At 37.3% G+C, this 17945-nt stretch overlaps 3 protein-coding genes across 4 annotated transcripts; all 3 read left to right on the plus strand.

Annotated features, from left to right (window-relative positions):
- Positions 1-587: 587 nt before the first annotated feature.
- On the plus strand, positions 588-1229 carry LOC131298555 (late embryogenesis abundant protein At1g64065-like). Its single transcript, XM_058324036.1, has one exon. The coding sequence runs from the start codon at positions 588-590 to the stop codon at positions 1227-1229; it is 642 nt and encodes a 213-aa protein (XP_058180019.1).
- Positions 1230-3282: 2053 nt separating this feature from the next.
- On the plus strand, positions 3283-8035 carry LOC131336642 (B3 domain-containing transcription factor VRN1-like). The gene is made up of 4 exons (XM_058372550.1): positions 3283-3537; positions 4789-5107; positions 5187-5371; positions 7632-8035. The coding sequence occupies exons 1-4, from the start codon at positions 3448-3450 to the stop codon at positions 7872-7874; spliced, it is 837 nt and encodes a 278-aa protein (XP_058228533.1). The 5' UTR covers positions 3283-3447; the 3' UTR covers positions 7875-8035.
- Positions 8036-9777: 1742 nt separating this feature from the next.
- LOC131336639 (B3 domain-containing transcription factor VRN1-like) lies at positions 9778-17134 on the plus strand. 2 transcript variants are annotated; one of them, XM_058372547.1, is made up of 4 exons: positions 14743-14887; positions 15457-16126; positions 16221-16408; positions 16571-17085. In XM_058372547.1, the coding sequence occupies exons 1-4, from the start codon at positions 14759-14761 to the stop codon at positions 16814-16816; spliced, it is 1233 nt and encodes a 410-aa protein (XP_058228530.1). In that variant the 5' UTR covers positions 14743-14758; the 3' UTR covers positions 16817-17085. The 2 variants fall into 2 exon arrangements, with proteins under 2 accessions (XP_058228531.1, XP_058228530.1); XM_058372548.1 differs by lacking the exons at positions 14743-14887; positions 15457-16126 and adding an exon at positions 9778-10587 and having other exon boundaries at positions 16571-17134.
- The last annotated feature ends 811 nt before the right edge of the window (positions 17135-17945 follow it).

Consider the following 17945-nt stretch of genomic DNA (forward strand, 5'->3'; position numbering starts at 1 on the left):
ATCAGGTTGAACCAGTGTAAAGATGTTTTTATTCTGATTATATTATTCTAAAGAGATATAATTAAATTTTATTTCTAAAACTCTTATAATCACATTTTTGCTCCATAAAATTGCAAATAGATAACTTAAAATTTTTTTTTATTCAAAACGGTATAGTTTTGGGTGTGGGTAGGCGCTACTGTGCCTCATGGCACAGCAGAGCCCCCGGATCCCAGATATGAAAACACAATCTAACATTGTCAAAGGCTAAAAAGTCGCAAGCCATCTTTTGTTCCTCTAGAAGCTGACACGAGGACTTTCCTAAACAGGGAGTATTTTCCATACGCTTATCCAAAGTCGTAACATCACCCCAGTACCCCGCGGAGAAAAGAGAAAAACAGAGCAGGCGATGTGCGTGTGGAGCCTTCAAATGAATTGACAATTTCAAAGAATGGCATTCCCATATGTGTCTATATATACCTCTCAAACTCCTTCCATTTTCCCATCATCTCCTTCAACTACACATTTACCAATACCAACCAAACTCACTCTCTCTCTCTCTCTCTCTCTCTCTCTCTCTCTCAAAAGAAATACTCACCTTGTCTAGTATGGCAGAAAAGGAGCAGCAACAAGCGTATCCCCTGGCCCCTGCCAATGGCTACGCCCGAAGCGATGCCGAGGCGGGCATGGCCGATTCCGAAGAGCTCCGCCGCCAAAAGCGCAAGAAATTGTTGCTATATATTGCAGCTTTCGTCGTCTTCCAAACAGCCATCATAGTGTTGTTTTCGCTAACCGTGATGAAAGTCAAAACTCCCAAATTCAGGGTTCGCTCTGCCACGTTCGGCACTTTTGATGTTCAACCAACCAACCCTTCATTCGCCTTGAATGTGAACGCTCAATTCGGGGTCAAGAACACCAATTTCGGCCCGTACAAATACGATAGCAACACGGTTTACTTCTACTACAATGATATTCAAGTTGGGAGTGCAGTTATCCCCAAGTCAAAAGCAAATTTCCTGTCTACCAAGAAAATCAACGTTGCAGTGGATCTCACATCAGCTAATATATCGACCAATACTAGTTTGGCAAGTGATTTAAATTCGGGAACTTTGCCATTGACCAGCAGATCCAGATTGAGTGGAAAGGTGGAGCTAATGTTAATTTTCAAGAAGAAGAAATCCGTCGATATGAATTGCACCATGGATGTCAATATATCAACCAGAGAACTCCAGAATGTGAAGTGCAAGTGATATTATAAATACATTTTTTATGTCAGGTTTTTGAGTTTTGATTCGTAGATGTATTAAGCGATCTGTGATTGGTTATGTAGCTCTTACTGTGTATGTTGTATTTATATTTATTTCATTGAAATAAAAGTTACACTTTACTTTGTATATCCAATGATTAATACTGATTTTTCTATCACACATAGTATGAAGGATGGATAAATGAGCCAAACGAGCTCATAAGCAATTAATTTTTTAAGCTTGGTTTGAAAACTTTACGATGTTCCAAAATATGTTGAAACTTGTTTTGTTTAAGAAGTAAACCCATCTCAAATGAGCTTTAGTCGAGTTGATTATGAGTTGACCTCAGCTTTGAAGTTTTTAATCAAAAGGGCAAAACACTTATTTATCTATAACTTAAAGACCCCGTTCCAGTTTCCCCCCTTAAAAAATAAATATTTATTTGCAATTTTCAAACTTAAAAATAATAGGCTTATTGAAATAAAATATGTAATATAGATCTTGTTTGATAGATATCATCGAGATAAAACCCTGTAAAAAAAATTAAATTTTTTTTTCATAAACCTATTATTTTTAAGCTTGAAAATAGATTCTTATTTTTTACTAATTACTTATTTGAGAAAGAGAAACGAATTAATATTTTTTTCTAACTAAATAGACTAAACGACATTTTTAATGAAAAAGAATGTGGGCTTTTGCCATAATGTTGAAGACAAAAAAATTAGTGGAAAATATGAGTAAAGACCAAAACTGACCCGTTCATTTTAGGAATTTGGATTTGAATTTATAAGTAATGAGTATAGAGAGACATATAGTAATGATTGGAAATAAGAATGATTGAAGAGAGATAGAGAAAAAAAATGAGAGTAATGATTGAAAAAAATAGAATAAAAATTAAAATCTAAAATCCACAACCTTTAAATGAATGTTGAGGATTCGGCGACTCTGTCAATCCTCACGAATTGCAGGCAATGCTGACTCCTGAAACGACATCGTTTTGGGGCCAAAAGCCCAAAACCCAAATCCAATTGTATACCTCTTGGGCTGTGCTGAGTCCCCGTTTGGCATCGAAGCAGATTAATGATTTTTTTGAGCCCATTCAATATCAACAATAGGGCTACAAATGAACCAAGCCGCTCGCGAGCGGCTCGCAGCTCGGCTCGCTAGTGGCTCATTCGAGCTCGGCTAGAAAGTTAAACGAACGAGCTTGAGCCGATTTTTTCAGCTCGTTTTGTAAACGAGCTGAGCTCGAGTTAGGATAAGCTTGGCTCGAGTCGGCTCGCAAGCCGAGGTATATATACTTAAGTTTACGATTTTTATTGTTATTTCATAATTTGTTCTTTCCGTTTTCACTTTCTAGTCAACCAAGGGAAGCGAGAGCATACACATATCAATATACCCCCGCTCTATAGGAAAATGAAAGATATATATCTTCACAATCAAAATATTTTTGGTTGTATTAGGTCTATGCGATGATATACATACATTTTTCGTAGGTTCGTTAAGGCTCGTGAACAAGCTCGAGCTCGAGTCAAGCCAAGGCCTGCTCGGCTCGAGCTCGACTCGTTAAGTTCTTATTGAACTCAAGCTCAAGCTCGTGTTCGTTAAAAACTTAAAAAAAAGCTTGAACACCGTAAAACTCGGCTCGGTTCGGCTCGTTTGCAGCCCTAATCAACAAGGACTTTTTCGCTTCAATTCGATATTAACAAGGGCTTTTTTAGAATTCGTACAGAGAAACAATTAATTTTAGATTCATGAATTTTTGGGAGGTCATTTTGGGTCGCACAAGGATGATTTAAACCGCTCATTTCTCCTTTCGATATACGATTAAGCTAATTTTTTTTAAGAAACTCAAAAAAATCATTTGAAAAGTAATGACAACGATTTGATTTGTTCTTGTGGCACCCGAAACATGTCTACAAAATTCATTAATGTGTTTTGCATCCAAACGAAAACTTGGCACAGCCCAAGGGGTAGGATTATTAAAGTTGGAATTATATGTTTCTTCATTCAATAACTACAAAAATAGAAAATTACCAAAATTAATCACTGCACAACAATTTTCTTCCCAATAGTCTCTCCTCTCTTTCCTCTTCTAAGAGCCACTCCTGTTCGTAGGGTCGGCTTGTCGAGAATATCTGCCTCGCCAATGCCCAATGCCCCTGCGTCCTGGTTTTTCTGATTAGGGTTTTGGTGAGAGAAACAGAGAGAGGCAGAGGATATGGTGAAACGTCGAAAAATTCCCGATTTCTCGGAGAGTTGTCCCCAGTTCTTCAAAGTCTATTTACCCAATCAGTCCGCTCACCGACTGGTAAAAGAACCTTCTCTCTCTCTCTCTCTCTCTCTCTCTCTCTCTCTGTTTCTTTAATAAAAAAACCGTTTACCAGTAAAACCCCAATCCTCCCTGTTCTGGTTTTGAATTTTTAGGAGTATTCTTACATCCAGAATGATCCAAAACTGATTGTTGATTGGTTCGTTGGATGTTGTTATAGAGTTTTCGGTTAAGTTCTTGAAATCTCAATTTTAACATGATTGTTTAGAATGTTTCTTCTAACAACGAATCAAGTGAATTTTTCAGCCTCTGTTCTTTCTTTTTTTCCCAGAAGTCCTGAAATTGTTTTGAAAAAGTCTGTCATGGTCATTGGTTTTATTTTTATTTTTATTTTTTTGTCAATCTGATAAAAGAGATTACTTACATCATACATGAAGAACAAGATACAAATCCGGGACGGTATCAATTGTGAGAGCACAAGACAACCAAGTCTAACAACTCAACCAATAAAAAAAATAAGCTCATTATAAGGTAGAAAAAAAGAAAAGAAAAAGCCTTCTTAGAAAAGAACACCCACAGTACTGTTTGGCCAATTGAGCTGGCCCAAGTTGGTTATGGTCATGGGTTCATGGTGTTTAAATTAATGGAATAACTCACAGACGCTTAGTCGGTCATCACTTTAGCAGTCTCTTGAGACAATTGGGTAAAAGCCGTAAATCTTTACTTTTTCGATTTTTCCCGTTGAAACGAAATAATAATCTACGAAAGTTTGGCGCAAAGCTAACAAATGCGAAAAAAAATTTGAATAAAAACAAAACCCAAAAAGTTAAGGTGCTAGTCAATTGTGGACTATGCCCAAACCACCACCCACCTCGCTTTCCCTCCCTTCCCGTCATACTTATAAAACTTGGTCATATCTTGCTGTGATCAATTTTTTTTTTTATTCTGATGCTTTGTTCTATTTCTTGTGCATGTATTGTTAAAAGTTGTGTCTGTGTCCTGTCACACCCAAACCCCTATCGATTGTGAGTTGAATGGGTACTGTTATTGAACATCTTACCATGAAAGCGGACGTTTTTTAAAACTTGAAACCATGTTTTGGGCAATTGTTTTGATTTCCTACCAGTGTTCTGCAATTTTCCCTAGATAGATTTCTTTTCCTTTGGTAAGCATGGCCTATCAAGTCTAAGCTATGCTGCATAATGCCACTGCCAATATTCTTCCTTTTCTCCCTTTTCAACAATAACCAATCTTTCCTTTCTGCATATTTATTCATTGCTAAAACAACAGCAAATCCCGCCAAGTTTTGTGAAGTATATCAATGGAGTTTTCCCATTCGAATCTACAATCACTAGTCCGGAAAAAAGATCATGGCATGTAGAACTGAAAGAGGTCGATGGACATGTGTATTTCCAAGAAGGTTGGCAGCAATTTGTGCATGTTAATTCCTTAGAATTCGGAGACTTTCTGGTATTCTACTATGGTGGCAATGCAGAATTTTATGTCAACATATACGGGAAAAATGGTTGTCGGAAGGAGGTTAGCGTACCCAGTAGGGAGATTGACAGAGAAATTACACATCCCCGAGACAATCAAACAGTCGAACGAAGTAAGTTAATTTCTTAATAACAGGTTGTCAATTTTTCCTATGGATGAATAGCACTAAGCATATGCTTGGAACAATGCAGGGAAGTCTAAACGACTGGCGCAAAGATCCAATGATGAGGAAATTGCTAAGAAAAAACTGTGTCTGAGATTTTCAATGGCGACTCAAGAGGGCAACAGAGCTCGTAAAGAAGCCAGCAAAGTTGTGTCCAAATTTCCATTCTTCGAAGTGGTTATGAACCCTAGTTACGTCGATAGAGGATATATGGTAAGGTCTTGAATTCTACATCTTTCATAAATCTTGAACATATATACTTTCACATTCTCTGATGTTATGATAGGTTTGCTCGCCCTGATAAATTAAGCAACGCAAGATACTATTACGTCCTGGGCTAAAGCTCATGTAAACTTCCACATTTTAATGCTCTTTATATAAGTCCAAAACAACCAAAAAAAAAGTTTTAGTTTGATAAAGGGCCTAATTTAAAAGGTTTTAGCTGGTAAATCCCGATCTCTTTCTTTGATTTTGAATTTGTTTTTACAAATGGTTTTTATTTTTATTTTTATTTTTATAGGTAGTAAAAAATTCAATTAAGGTTACATCCTCAAAGGAGCATACCCCAGTAATACAAGACTTGGCCGTATCAACCTAAAAACTCCTGCACTAGTGCCAAGTACTGAAACAAAACAAAAGCAACATATATGAAACAAATCAAACCTATTCTACCAAGAGAAGATGTAATCTGCCAAGCTCCACTTGGCTACTAAAGACTTGTTTACTTGGGATGGTTTCACCCCCCGTCCTTGAGCTCATAAAGTCCCAAATAGAATTCACCAAAACCATAGTAACCTGGTCCAGATCAGTTGCTTTATTCTGAACTACCCGAGATTTCTTTCCCTCCATATGCAGTATACTGCTGCTGCAAACGTGCACCGCATAAGTAGCTTTTGAAAACCCTTACCTCTGACATGAATAGAAAACAAGTCCAGAACTTCCATCAGTCTACATAAAATTCCAGACCTAGGTAAGCTAGTCCAAACAGCACGCCAAATTGCAGAAGAGAAGGGGCATTGGAAGAGCAAAACACACATATATCATCTGTAGTGCTCGGCTTTTGTTGTACTGCCAACCAGAGGATAAAAGCTCACCTCGGGACACAATTACTATACCAGATCACCCTGTCCAGCACTTTTTCCTTACAGCTTCCCATGCAGATTTCAGAGAGTAACAACCATTGGGATCTGGAAGCCAGGTAATGCTATCCTCCTTATCACGATCAGGTTGAAAAGTAGTAGTAGTTTGGCTAATAATAGACTGGGTGACTCGATTTTTGGGCCTTGGCCATCTCCAATCACCTTGATGGATAATGTAATCCACCTTAAAGTTTAAAGACCCACCAAGATTATACACCACTGCCTCCCAAATCAGTTATGCAAAGGCCCTAAAGGGTGCCAATTATCAAGCCATAAAAAGGTTCTCTGGCCATTCCCAATTTCGTATTGAATCATGGACTGACCCAACCCTCTTAAGCCTAAAACCTTTCTCACTGTCCATGATGCATCATCCACTTGGGACTTACATGGACCATAAACTCTGCTCTTTGATGATATACATATGGACCCACTTCATCGAAAGGGTGTCAGCCTTCTTACTCAAGGCCCAAACGTGTCTTAGCATTGTTGCGTTGTTCCATTCTTTGATTCTTCTAAAGCCGACTTACTTTTGCAGAAGTATGCTTAAGCCAAACGCCTGACCAAAGGAAAGCCATAAGAGTGCTCTCAATATCTTTAATCACCCTACTTGGAATGATAAAGATGGAACTCCAATACTCTTGCACAGTGAACAGCACAGATTGAATTAATTGAGCCCTGCCTCCATAGGATAGAACCTTAGAAGAATAACAATGAATTCTGTACAGAAGCATGATCGGCAAAACTTAATTTTGGGAATGGGTAAAAATTAGTCCCCATCTCTAAAACTTTGCTTAGGGCCCCGTAAAACACTGGGACGGTCCTAATCCAAACCTACACAGCTGTAGTATTGAGTTTTTTTGCATTAGGCCATTGGTTTATTAGTCTGTCATAAATGGATAGAGCTTCAATTTTCCCTGGATGAGCAATAATTTACGTCTTCAAGCAGTATATTTCGGCGTGCCAGTTTTTGATTAGACACTCAGAGTCTAAGAGGGTCCTGCTGTGATTGCAAGAAAAGAAAAAGTAACTGATGGTGTCCTTGTTGGGTTTTGATTGCAGAAAAAAATTTGACAGCAATTTCAGTTTCTTGGGTCCATATGAAAAATGCTTCACGGGTTGTTCACAGTGGTGAACTCATATATTTCATGGATGTTTATTGACATTTTGCTCTAGCCGAGCCTGTTGTGCTTTCCTCACAGCAGGACCGCGAATCCGTCCAATTTGGATTTAGGAACCTGTTGATTGAATTGCCTTGATTGATATATGTTTCTCAACTGTACGGGCAACTAGCTTGATGACATCCACAAATGACACAAACTTCTCATTTTTTGCAGAATATACCATCAAGCTTCCACAGGTACATGGAAAAGGATAGACATGGTGTAACACTTGTTGCTTCAAATCGATCTTGGCCAGTGAAATTGATCAAATATGGCCTACACATATGGAGGTTCATTTGTGGTTGGACCACATTTTGCAGGGAAAACAAACTTAAAGTAGGCGATGTTTGTGTTTTTGAACTAATTGGGAAAAATGATTTTGTACTGAAAGTTTCTGTTTTCAGATGTCCCAATTGAGCGATTCTTTGTGGTTGCGATGTTGAACTATTTATGAGAGCAAAAATCGCAAGCAGTAATCAAAATCGCAAGTAGTAATTACTCATTGGCTCCATACCCTTTGTGGATGTAGGACAATTTCTTGGGGGTTTTAAATTATAGAAACTTAATTTATTTTAGTTGTAACTTGGTTTGTGAAACTTTAATTTTTTTTGTCACTTGTTTTGGGAGGATACTCCTTCATGTTCCCTTCTAAAAACCCTCGATGTGGTCCGGAAGATGAGCGATTGTTGGAAGATGCTACATCTACATGTTACCCTATAAAAACCCTCGTAAATCTAATCAAGAGAGTTATATTGCATGTTTTGTTTCAATAATCAAAACCACTCATTTCTCACAAAAAAAATTGTTTGGATACCGTGCATAAATTCAGTCCCATTGGTTATCTATAAGTACTTTGATCAAAAATTTCAATTTTGCTCTCTCCATTTCTAAACCTAAGAATACGACTTTTCGATCAAGTATTTATCGATATTTGACTCTGCTAAATTTTGCATAATCTCCTAACGAAATATGGGTAAAGACTGTTACTTTGAGGAAATGACCATAGACCATCGTGGGATGGGGATGCCTTGGATGTCATATTTAACGCTGTAAATGACATAACCAGATCTGTAAATGTTTCAACTACCCAATGTACCCATCTATTAAAGTAAATTAATTACTTAAACAGGAAGCTAAACAGGTCTTATATATACTTTTAACTTCATTAATTACTCCATAGAGAAGCTAAACAGCTTAGCTTATGCTACTACTAGTATTTTAGTTCGTTGAAGCAAAAAACCTTCTACCTACAGATTCATTCAATTGCTCTCCCTCCCTCAGAAAGATTCACCCCCGGAATATGGTCAGTAAAAGCCGCCGTCGGCAAAGCGGCGATGACGGGTCCAATCGGTCGAGTTCTGAGGCGAAGGCATCACCTCACTTTTTCAAGACAATTCACTCTTCAGGTGTTCCCAATCAAAAACTGGTAAGGGATTAATCAGCCCATAATACAACTCATTTAGTCTCCCTCTCTGTTACACTTGTTAATTTCCTCTGTTTTCAGTTTTTGGGGTTTTTTTGGTCGTTGTGAATGTTACGAACTACTCCTAATCCTGTAGTGGTATATATTCCCAGCAAACGGTTTACTGGGAAACAAATTTACTGACTAGAGTTTTGTGGGTTTGTTTTTGCACATGCCACGTGGTGTGTCCCATACGTATCTCCGATGTGTCGCATGCCTCAACACGGATACGACAAGCAGTTAAGAGCGTTGGTGATTCATAGCCACTACAGTATGCCGTAACTACACGGCAATCAACCGTAGCTAACACGTCAAAAATATCATTGTAAAATGCTAGTCCTGTTTCCAACACAAAGTTTCAACAAGTGTTTGATTTTTAATACTCTTCCCGTCCCAAAATAATAGTCCTTTATGAAAAGACGTACTACATAATTTTTGAATCAAAAAAATAATAAGTAGTTCAATTTACGATTTTTTGAATTTATTGTTACCAAATTAAAGAACTAATTGAGATCTTTAATTTGATGCGAAAAAACTTGAAAAATCATATACGAAAGTACTTTATTCTTTTATCCAAAAATTGCACGTCTTTTCACTGGGGACTATCAAAATGGGATGAAGGGAGTATTTTAAAGGAAAACAATTTTGGGGACTACCATCTACTTCTTGCCATAAAAATTTAATTTTGGGGACTATCACAAAACTTTTTACAATTTAGATTTTTGTTGTCGAGATGCACGAACCAATAATCCATAAAAATTTAATGCGAGCTGATAAAGGTGAATAAAAATTTAAATAAAGAAAAAAACAATCCAAAGGGATTATTAAGCCAAACCAAACCACCCCTAAGTGCAATTTTAAATTTCATAACATATCTTTTTGGCAAAAGCATCTCTTCTATTGAATTCTTTATGGCTACCGTATTTTATGGTTTCCAATATTTAGTTCAGCACCTACTTGAACAGTTATGTGACAAGTTATTCAAATGTTGCTAGCAGAGGATTCCCATGAAATTTACAAGCCAATATGGTAAGAATCTGGGGAACCACGCATTTCTCAAAGTTCCAAGTGGTGCTGTATGGAAACTGGAACTCGAAAAATCTAATGGTGTCGTTTGGATTCGCAACGGTTGGAAAGAGTTCGCAAACTATCACTCCATAGGCTTCGGGCATCTTCTGGTATTTAGGTACAATGGGAACTGCAATTTCAATGTTCTTATATTTGATAAATCGGCTTCAGAGATTGAATACCAAGTAAGTGCTACCCATGGTGAACAAACCAACATAAGCGGTAATGGAAAATCAAAAATCCCTGTGACGGAAGACACCATTGAGATTGATGATTTAGTTGAAACATTAGAAGATACGCCTTGTGCAACATACAATACGAAAACGGAGGAAATCTGCGGAAGGGGTGAAATCAAGAAACTTGGCGTTCAAACTCGTCAAAAAACAAGGCAGGCATCCTACTACAGGGCAAATATAGAGAAAGATGCTTCTGTCAAAATCATGGATGATTCACTTGTACGAGATTCTCTAGTTTCTGAGAGGGAGAGAGCGAATACCAAGACTGGAATGGCGAACAATATGCAAGAATTTCCACGGGATATTCAATCTAAAGGGCTTAAGCTTCCGAATCAAAAAAAGGATCTGAAGACAGAAATTGAAAGTAAGAACTCTCTTTCTGTTAGTTTTGCTTAGTTTTGTAGTTGGAGTGATATTTTTGCCACATCATGTACTAGTTTTGCCTTCGATTTTTTCAGCAGAAGAAGGTGCTAGCGACATGTCCATTGGACAGAGACGACATCAATCTCAAATTCCTTTCAAGACGCTATCGGCAACAGCCATGTCAGCCAATATGAACTCAAGAGCCCTCGAGAGAGCCCGAGATTTTAAATCCAAAAAACCTTTCTTCACGGTTCACATGCAGCCGTCTTATGTTTCTGGTAAATCCAGTTTGGTAAGCTTTCAATTAATTCTACTGGACTCAATTATGTATTTGTTTCGCAGTGAGTTGAAAAATGATGCTTCCATTTATCAATCTAATTTGAAATTCTGCCGGCTCGGTTTAGGTCGAAATTCTCTATTCAGACAAGCACTTGTCGTTTTCTAATTCTTGCAGAATATGCCACTAAACTTCGTGAAGAAATATCTAGGAGACAATCACAAGAATATCAGTTTAAAGATTTCAGATGGGACGATATGGTCTGTAAGGTCCTATCCTAGTTCTGTGAATGGCAAACGCAGTCTTGGATGGCGCCAATTTACAAGGGACAACAATTTGAAAGTCGGTGATATTTGCATCTTCGAGTTGATGAGTAAGGGCATCGAACCGCAACTGAATGTCACCATATTTCAGAAGTAGAAAAGCAACGTGATTTGCGACTGGTAGTCTACATAAGAAGAAAAATATGTAGATTTGGTAAATGACTATATCTCTTGACTCTTGTGGTTGGCACCTTCATGGAGCTTTGGAGTAAATATTTATGAAGTGTCATTTTTGGAATGTGTAGGCATAACCATGTGCTATGATCAAACCTCTTGTCCTCTGTTTAAAAGTCTACTCTTTCCTAATGTACTGAATTTTATGTAACTGCTTTAATGATGACATTTTTTTTTCTTTTTTCATTTGGCCGAGTTTTGATGGCGCAATTTCTTTTTGTTTTTTGCCAATATCTGAGGCCACATTATTTTTTTCCGGTGGTTTTTATTTTTTGAAGTATTGTCAGCCGATATCATCTCTCAATGCCCCCGTCTGGAAGCAGAACAAGATAGTATATGGAGAATCCTGTTCGTTCACATTCATCCCAAGTACTAGAAATGTGAGTCACGTGGTGGTACAAAAGAGAGGAAGAGGATAGGTACAATCACATTCTGCAACATCAGTTTAGGATTGGAATTTGGGGTTATAAAGTTCCTGGTAGTGTGAATGACTTCAAACAACAAGGGTGTTTTTTTTTTTTTTGGTTTTGAATTTGGAAAATGAAGTTGTCAAACCTACTTAATGATTTATCACTTAATTCATTCAGTTTTACATACTAAATTTGGGTTATCACAACAACCGCTTAGTATCGGATCTATATTACAAATACCTATTTTGAACGAACAGAGTAATTTGCGGAATAATTTGCCAATTTTCTGTGCATTAAGTTTCTATGCTGGCTTCATCATTACATCTTCTAATCATTAGCTTGCTCTCATCTCTCGTTTGGTCAATTACCAGCAACTTATTATTCAGCTCAATTATTTTTGGGAATTGATATTCGCGCTCCAAGATTTACTGCAGGCGCTCCATTTTTGGTTTTTACACTGTGATGTTGCCAGCAACATCACAGTGTAAAAACAAAATATACACTGATGTTGCCAGCAACATCACAGTATAAAAACAAAAAGGTGGAGCGCCTGCAGTAAATCTTGGAGCGCGAAAATCAGTTCCCTTATTTTTGTATGTTTAAAAAAATCAAACTACTGAAGATAGGCTCAATTACAGTTTGTTGAGAATTGGATCACCTGGTTAACAAGCCAAAATTTGATATATCTTTCATTCAATAAATTCTAGTAATGTTTTTCTTTCTTTTTCTTGTGAATCTCAAGGTGTGCTCGTAAAATTGGAGTTCTCTATCTCATTTGCTAGAACGCTAAGTTTCAATGTGTCACTTTGTATTGGGAGGAAAATTATCGTCTATTGCACTTAGTCTCATCAATCTCAAATTCCTATCACATGCAGCCAAAAAACCTTTCTTCATGGTTCACATGCAGCCGTCTTATATATTTCTAGTAAATCCAGTTTGGTAAGCTTTTCAATTAATTCTACTGGACTCAATTAAGTATTTGTTTCGTTGCGAGTTGAAAAATGATGCTTCCATTTATCACTCTAATTTGAAATTCTACCGGCTTGGTTTAGGTCGAAATTCTCTATTCAGACAAAAACTCACCGTTTTCTAATTCTTGCAGAGTATGCCACTAAACTTCGTGAAGAAATATCTAGGAGATCACCATCACAAGAATGTCAGTTTAAAGATTTCAGATGGGACAATATTGTCTGTATGGTCCTATCGTAGATCAATGAATGCCCGGTGTAGTCTTGCATGGCACCAATTTGCAAGGGACAACAATTTGAAAGTCTTTTGCATCTTCGAGTTAATGAGTAGGGGCATCGAACCCAGAGGCGGCTCCACTTTGGAGCTTGGGTATTCACTTGAACACCCTAGAAATTTTCTAGGGTACATTGGGTAGCATGTATTTTCATTCTACCCTTACTTTGAACACCCAACCAAACAAAGTTTGAACACTCATCAACTTGAGAGAGCCAAAAATCAACTCAGATTTGAACACTTTCTTCAGCTTTAATAGGGCTCTATGCAAGTGGGCGGTGAAATTAAGCCACATGATTAATCGAGGTGCGCGTAAGCTGGCCCAGACACTTGAGTTATCCAAAAAAAAAAATTCACATTTGAATGCCTAGCAACCCATGTTTATACTAACATTTTAGTCTTGTTAAACATAGTTAGCTAATTAACATGTTTTTTGAACACCCTACCAAATATTTTTGGAGCTGCCACTGATCAAACCCCTGCTGAATGTCACCATATTTTGAAAGTAGAAAATCAAGGTGATTTGCGACTGGTAGTCTATATAAGAAGAAAACTATTTAGCTTTGGTAAATGACTAGATCTCTTGACTCTTGTGGTTGGCACCTTCATGGAGCTTTGGAGTAAATATTTGTGAAGTGTCATTTTGGGAATGTGTAGACAGTAGACATAAACATGTATTTTGATCAGATTTCTTGTCCTCTGTTTCAAAGTCTACTCTTTCCTAATGTACTGAATTTTATTTTATGTAACTGCATCAATGATGACACTTTTTTTCTTTTTTCATTTGGCCTAGTTTTGATGGCACAATTTCATACTCCTAAGTAGGGATACTCCTACTAAAGAGTATGACGTATTTAACTTTTCCTACAAAATATAATCTTGACGTGGTCCAGAAGATGAGCGTTTGTCAGAAGATGCTACGCCTACAACCCTAAAAATCTTAAGGCTCCGTTTGTTTGGGATGAAAATGTTCTCCCCAAAATTATTTTTCCTAATTTTTGGTGTTTGGAAGCACACTAGTTGGGAAAAACTTTTTACACGAAAAAGATTTTGCACCAAATAACCACTGACGATCATGATCCTCTTCCACCATTGTCCAGCAAGAACTAAACTTACATACGCCTGTGAGCGCGCGCACACACACGTGCGTCCATATATCCATACAAGCATGTACCAATTTCTTGTAAAGACATTTCCACATTCAACAAAACCCAATTTCTGTGACATTTCCCACCTTATTCTTCCAAAACTCATCTCCTCCCTCTTCGAAGTTGCATATGGGAACAAACGGAGCCTAAATGTAATTAAGAGAGGAAAAGAGAACAATTTGTGGGTATACCCACAGTTGATGAGTTACGTTGCATGTTTTATTTCAGTAATCAAAACCACTCATTTCTCACAATGTGGGACTACATTACCTTAACATTTGTCAAACATTACCTTGATCATAAACCATCGTGGGATGGGGATGCCTTCAACAGTTTGAATGTCATATTTTACGCTGTACATGACATAACCAAATCTGTAAATGGTTCAACTACCATCTATTAAAGTAAATTAATTACTCCATAGAGAAGCTAAACAGGTCTTATATAGACTTTTAACTTCATTAATTACTCCATAGAGAAGCTAAACAGCTTAGCTTATGCTGCTACTAGTATTTTAGTTCGTTGAAGCAAAAACCCTCTACTGCCTTCTGATTCATTCAATTGCTCTCCCGCCCTCAGAAAAATTCACCCCCAGAATATGGTCAGTAAAAGCCGTCGTCTGCAAAGCGGCGACGACGGGTCCAATCGGTTGAGTTCTAGTGAGGTGAAGGCAGCACCTCACTTTTTCAAGATAATTCACTCTTCAGTTCTTCCCCATCAAAAACTGGTAAGGAATTAATCATCCCATAATACAACCCCTCTCTCCCTATCTGTTTTCCTCTGTTTTCAGTGTTTGGGGTTTTTTGGGTCGTAGCGAATGTTATGAACTACTCTTGTAGTGGTATTTTCAGGCAATGTTGTACTGTAAAACAAATTTACCGACTAATTTGTGGGTTTGTTTTTCACATGCCACGTGGTGTGTCTCATACATGTCTTCGATTTGTCTTCCAAAGCGTCCAACACGGATACGACAAGCAGTTAAGAGTGTTGGTGATTCATAACTGCTACGTACAAGGCGATCATCCGTAAACAACACCCAAAAAAATATCATAGCATATGCTGGTCCTATTTCCAACACAAAGTTTCATTACAAGAAAGCACAAACGAATATATTAAATTTGACCCGATAAAAACCAGCGTTTGAATTAAAAAAAAGAAAAGAAAAGAAAAGAAAAGAACTTTTTTATGATTTTGTTAATTTTTTGCACCAAATTAAAGAACTAATCGAGATCTTGAATTTGATGCAAAGAAACTTGAAATGACAAGTTATTTGACAAGTTATAATGTTGCTAGCAGCGGATTCCCATGAAATTTATAAGTCAATATGGGAAGAATGTGGGGAACCATGTATTTCTCAAAGTTCCAAGTGGTGCTGTATGGAAAGTGGAACTGGAGAGATCTAATGGTGTCGTTTGGATGTGCAACGGTTGGAAAGAGTTCGCAAAGTATTACTCCATTGGCTTCGGACATCTTCTGGTTTTTAGGTACGATGGGAACTGCAATTTCAATGTCCTTATATTTGATACATCGGCTTCAGAGATTGAATACCCGGTAAGTGCAACCCATGGGGAACAAACCAACATAAACGGTAATGGAAACTCAAAAATCCCTGTAACGGAAGACGCCATTGAGATTGATAATTCAGTTGAAACATTAGGAGTTACGCCTTGTGCAACATACAATATGAAAAGGGAGGAAATCTACAGAAGGGGTGAAATCGAGAAACTTGGCGTTCAAACTCGTCAAAAAACAAGGCAGGCATCCTACTACAGGGCAAATATAGAGAAAGATGCTTCTGTCAAAATCTTGGATGATTCAATTGTACGAGATTCTCCGGTTTCTGAAAGGGAGAGAGCGAATACTAAGTCTGGAATGGAGAGCAATATGCAAGAATTTCCACCGGATATTCTATCTAAAAGGCTAAAGCTTCCGAATCAAAAAAAGAATCTGAAGACAGAAATTGGAAGTAAGAACTCTCTTTCCGTTAGTTTTGCTTAGTTTTGTAGTTGGAGTGATATTTTTGCCACATCATGTACTAGTTTTGCCTTCGATTTTTTCAGCAGAAGAAGGCGCTGTAGGCACGTCCATTGGACAGAGACGACATCAATCTCAAATTCCTGCCAAAATGATATCAGTAACAGCCAATATGAACTCAAGAGCCCTCGAAAGAGCCCAAGATTTTAAATCCAAAAAACCTTTCTTCACGGTTCACATGCAGCCGTCTTATATTTTTAGTAAAACCAGTTTGGTAAGCTTTTCAATTAATTCTACTGGACTCAATTAAGTATTTGTTTCGTAGCGAGTTGAAAAATGATGGTTCCATTTATCAGTCTAATTTGAAATTCTACGGGCTCAGTTTAGGTTGAAATTCTCTATTCAGACAAAAACTTGTCGTTTTCTGTTCTTGCAGAGTATACCACAAAACTTCGTGAAGATATATCTAGGAGATCACCATCACCAGAATATCAGTTTAAAGATTTCAGATGGGACAATATGGTCTGTAAGGTCCTATCGTAGATCAATGAATGCCCGACGCAGTATTGCATGGCGCCAATTTGCAAGGGACAACAATTTGAAAGTCGGCGATATTTGCATCTTCGAGTTGATGAGTATGGGCATCGAACCCCAGCTGAATGTCACCATATTTCGGAAGTAGAAAATCAAGGTGATTTGGGACTGGTAGTCTATGACTCTATATAAGAAAAAAAAATCCTATTTAGCTTTGGTAACTGGTAAGTAACTAGAACTCTTGTGGTTGGCACCTTCGTGGAGCTTCAGAGTAAATATTTGTGAAGTGTCATTTTGGGAATGTGCAGACATATACACGTGTTTTGATCAAATTTCTTGTCCTCTGTTTCAAAGTCTACTCTTTCCTTATATACTGAAATTTATGCAACTGCATCAATGGTGACACTTTTTTTCTTTTTTCATTCGGCCTAGTTTTGGTGGCACAATTTCATAAGGAGTATGACGTATTTAATTTTCCCTATAAAATATAACCTTGACATGTTCTGGAAGATGAGCGTTTGTTACATGTAACCTTATTCTTGTAAATACATTTCCACATTCAACAAAACGCAATTTGTGTAACATTTCCCACCTTATTCTTCCAAAACCCATCACCTCCCTCTTCGAAGTTGCGTATGGGAACAGAAAGAGCCTAAATGTAATTAAGAGAGGAAAAGAGAACAATTTGTGGGTAAACCCACATTTAATTAGTTACATCGCATGTTTGTTTCAATAATCAAAACCACTCATATCTCACAAAAAAATAATTGTTGGATACTGTGCATAAATTCAATCCAATCGGTTATCTATAAGTACGTGATCAAAAATTTAAATTTTGCTCTCCCCAATACTCAGCTCAAGAATACAATTTTCCGATCAAGTATTTATCGATATTCAATTTATAGAAGTTAAAGGATTCTATTCATCAGAATAAAACCTACAACATTGCTTACCAAATATGGGCAAAGGTAGTGAACAAAATTACTCTGAAGGAAAAAGGCGCAATGAATGGGAAGTGGGGTCAAGGTCAGAAAAAAAAGAAAGAAAGAAAGTGACGCTTGTTGGAAAAGCTTTATATCTATTTCAAAATTAATTAATAAGAAGTGAAAAGGTCTCAAATATTATTAAATAATTATTCATTCCACTCTCAAGTACCGTGGGACTATAATTTCTGAACACTTGTCATACATTACCATAACTGTGAACCCTTGTGCGAAGGGGATGCCTTGAACAGAGTTTTTTTTTTTTTTTTTATCATTGGATGCCTTGAACAATTG

This window comes from Rhododendron vialii, chromosome 8a (assembly GCF_030253575.1).
Source record: "Rhododendron vialii isolate Sample 1 chromosome 8a, ASM3025357v1".
Taxonomy (NCBI): domain Eukaryota; kingdom Viridiplantae; phylum Streptophyta; class Magnoliopsida; order Ericales; family Ericaceae; genus Rhododendron; species Rhododendron vialii.

Coding starts and splice junctions, on each gene's coding strand:
- LOC131298555 (XM_058324036.1), top strand. CDS start 588: ATGGCAGAAAAGGAGCAGCAACAAGCGTATCCCCTGGCCCCTGCCAAT.
- LOC131336642 (XM_058372550.1), top strand. CDS start 3,448: ATGGTGAAACGTCGAAAAATTCCCGATTTCTCGGAGAGTTGTCCCCAG. Junction 3,538..4,788: donor ATCAGTCCGCTCACCGACTG/GTAAAAGAACCT, acceptor CTAAAACAACAG/CAAATCCCGCCAAGTTTTGT. Junction 5,372..7,631: donor ACGTCGATAGAGGATATATG/GTAAGGTCTTGA, acceptor CATTTTTTGCAG/AATATACCATCAAGCTTCCA.
- LOC131336639 (XM_058372547.1), top strand. CDS start 14,759: ATGGTCAGTAAAAGCCGTCGTCTGCAAAGCGGCGACGACGGGTCCAAT. Junction 14,888..15,456: donor TTCTTCCCCATCAAAAACTG/GTAAGGAATTAA, acceptor TGTTGCTAGCAG/CGGATTCCCATGAAATTTAT. Junction 16,127..16,220: donor TCTGAAGACAGAAATTGGAA/GTAAGAACTCTC, acceptor CGATTTTTTCAG/CAGAAGAAGGCGCTGTAGGC.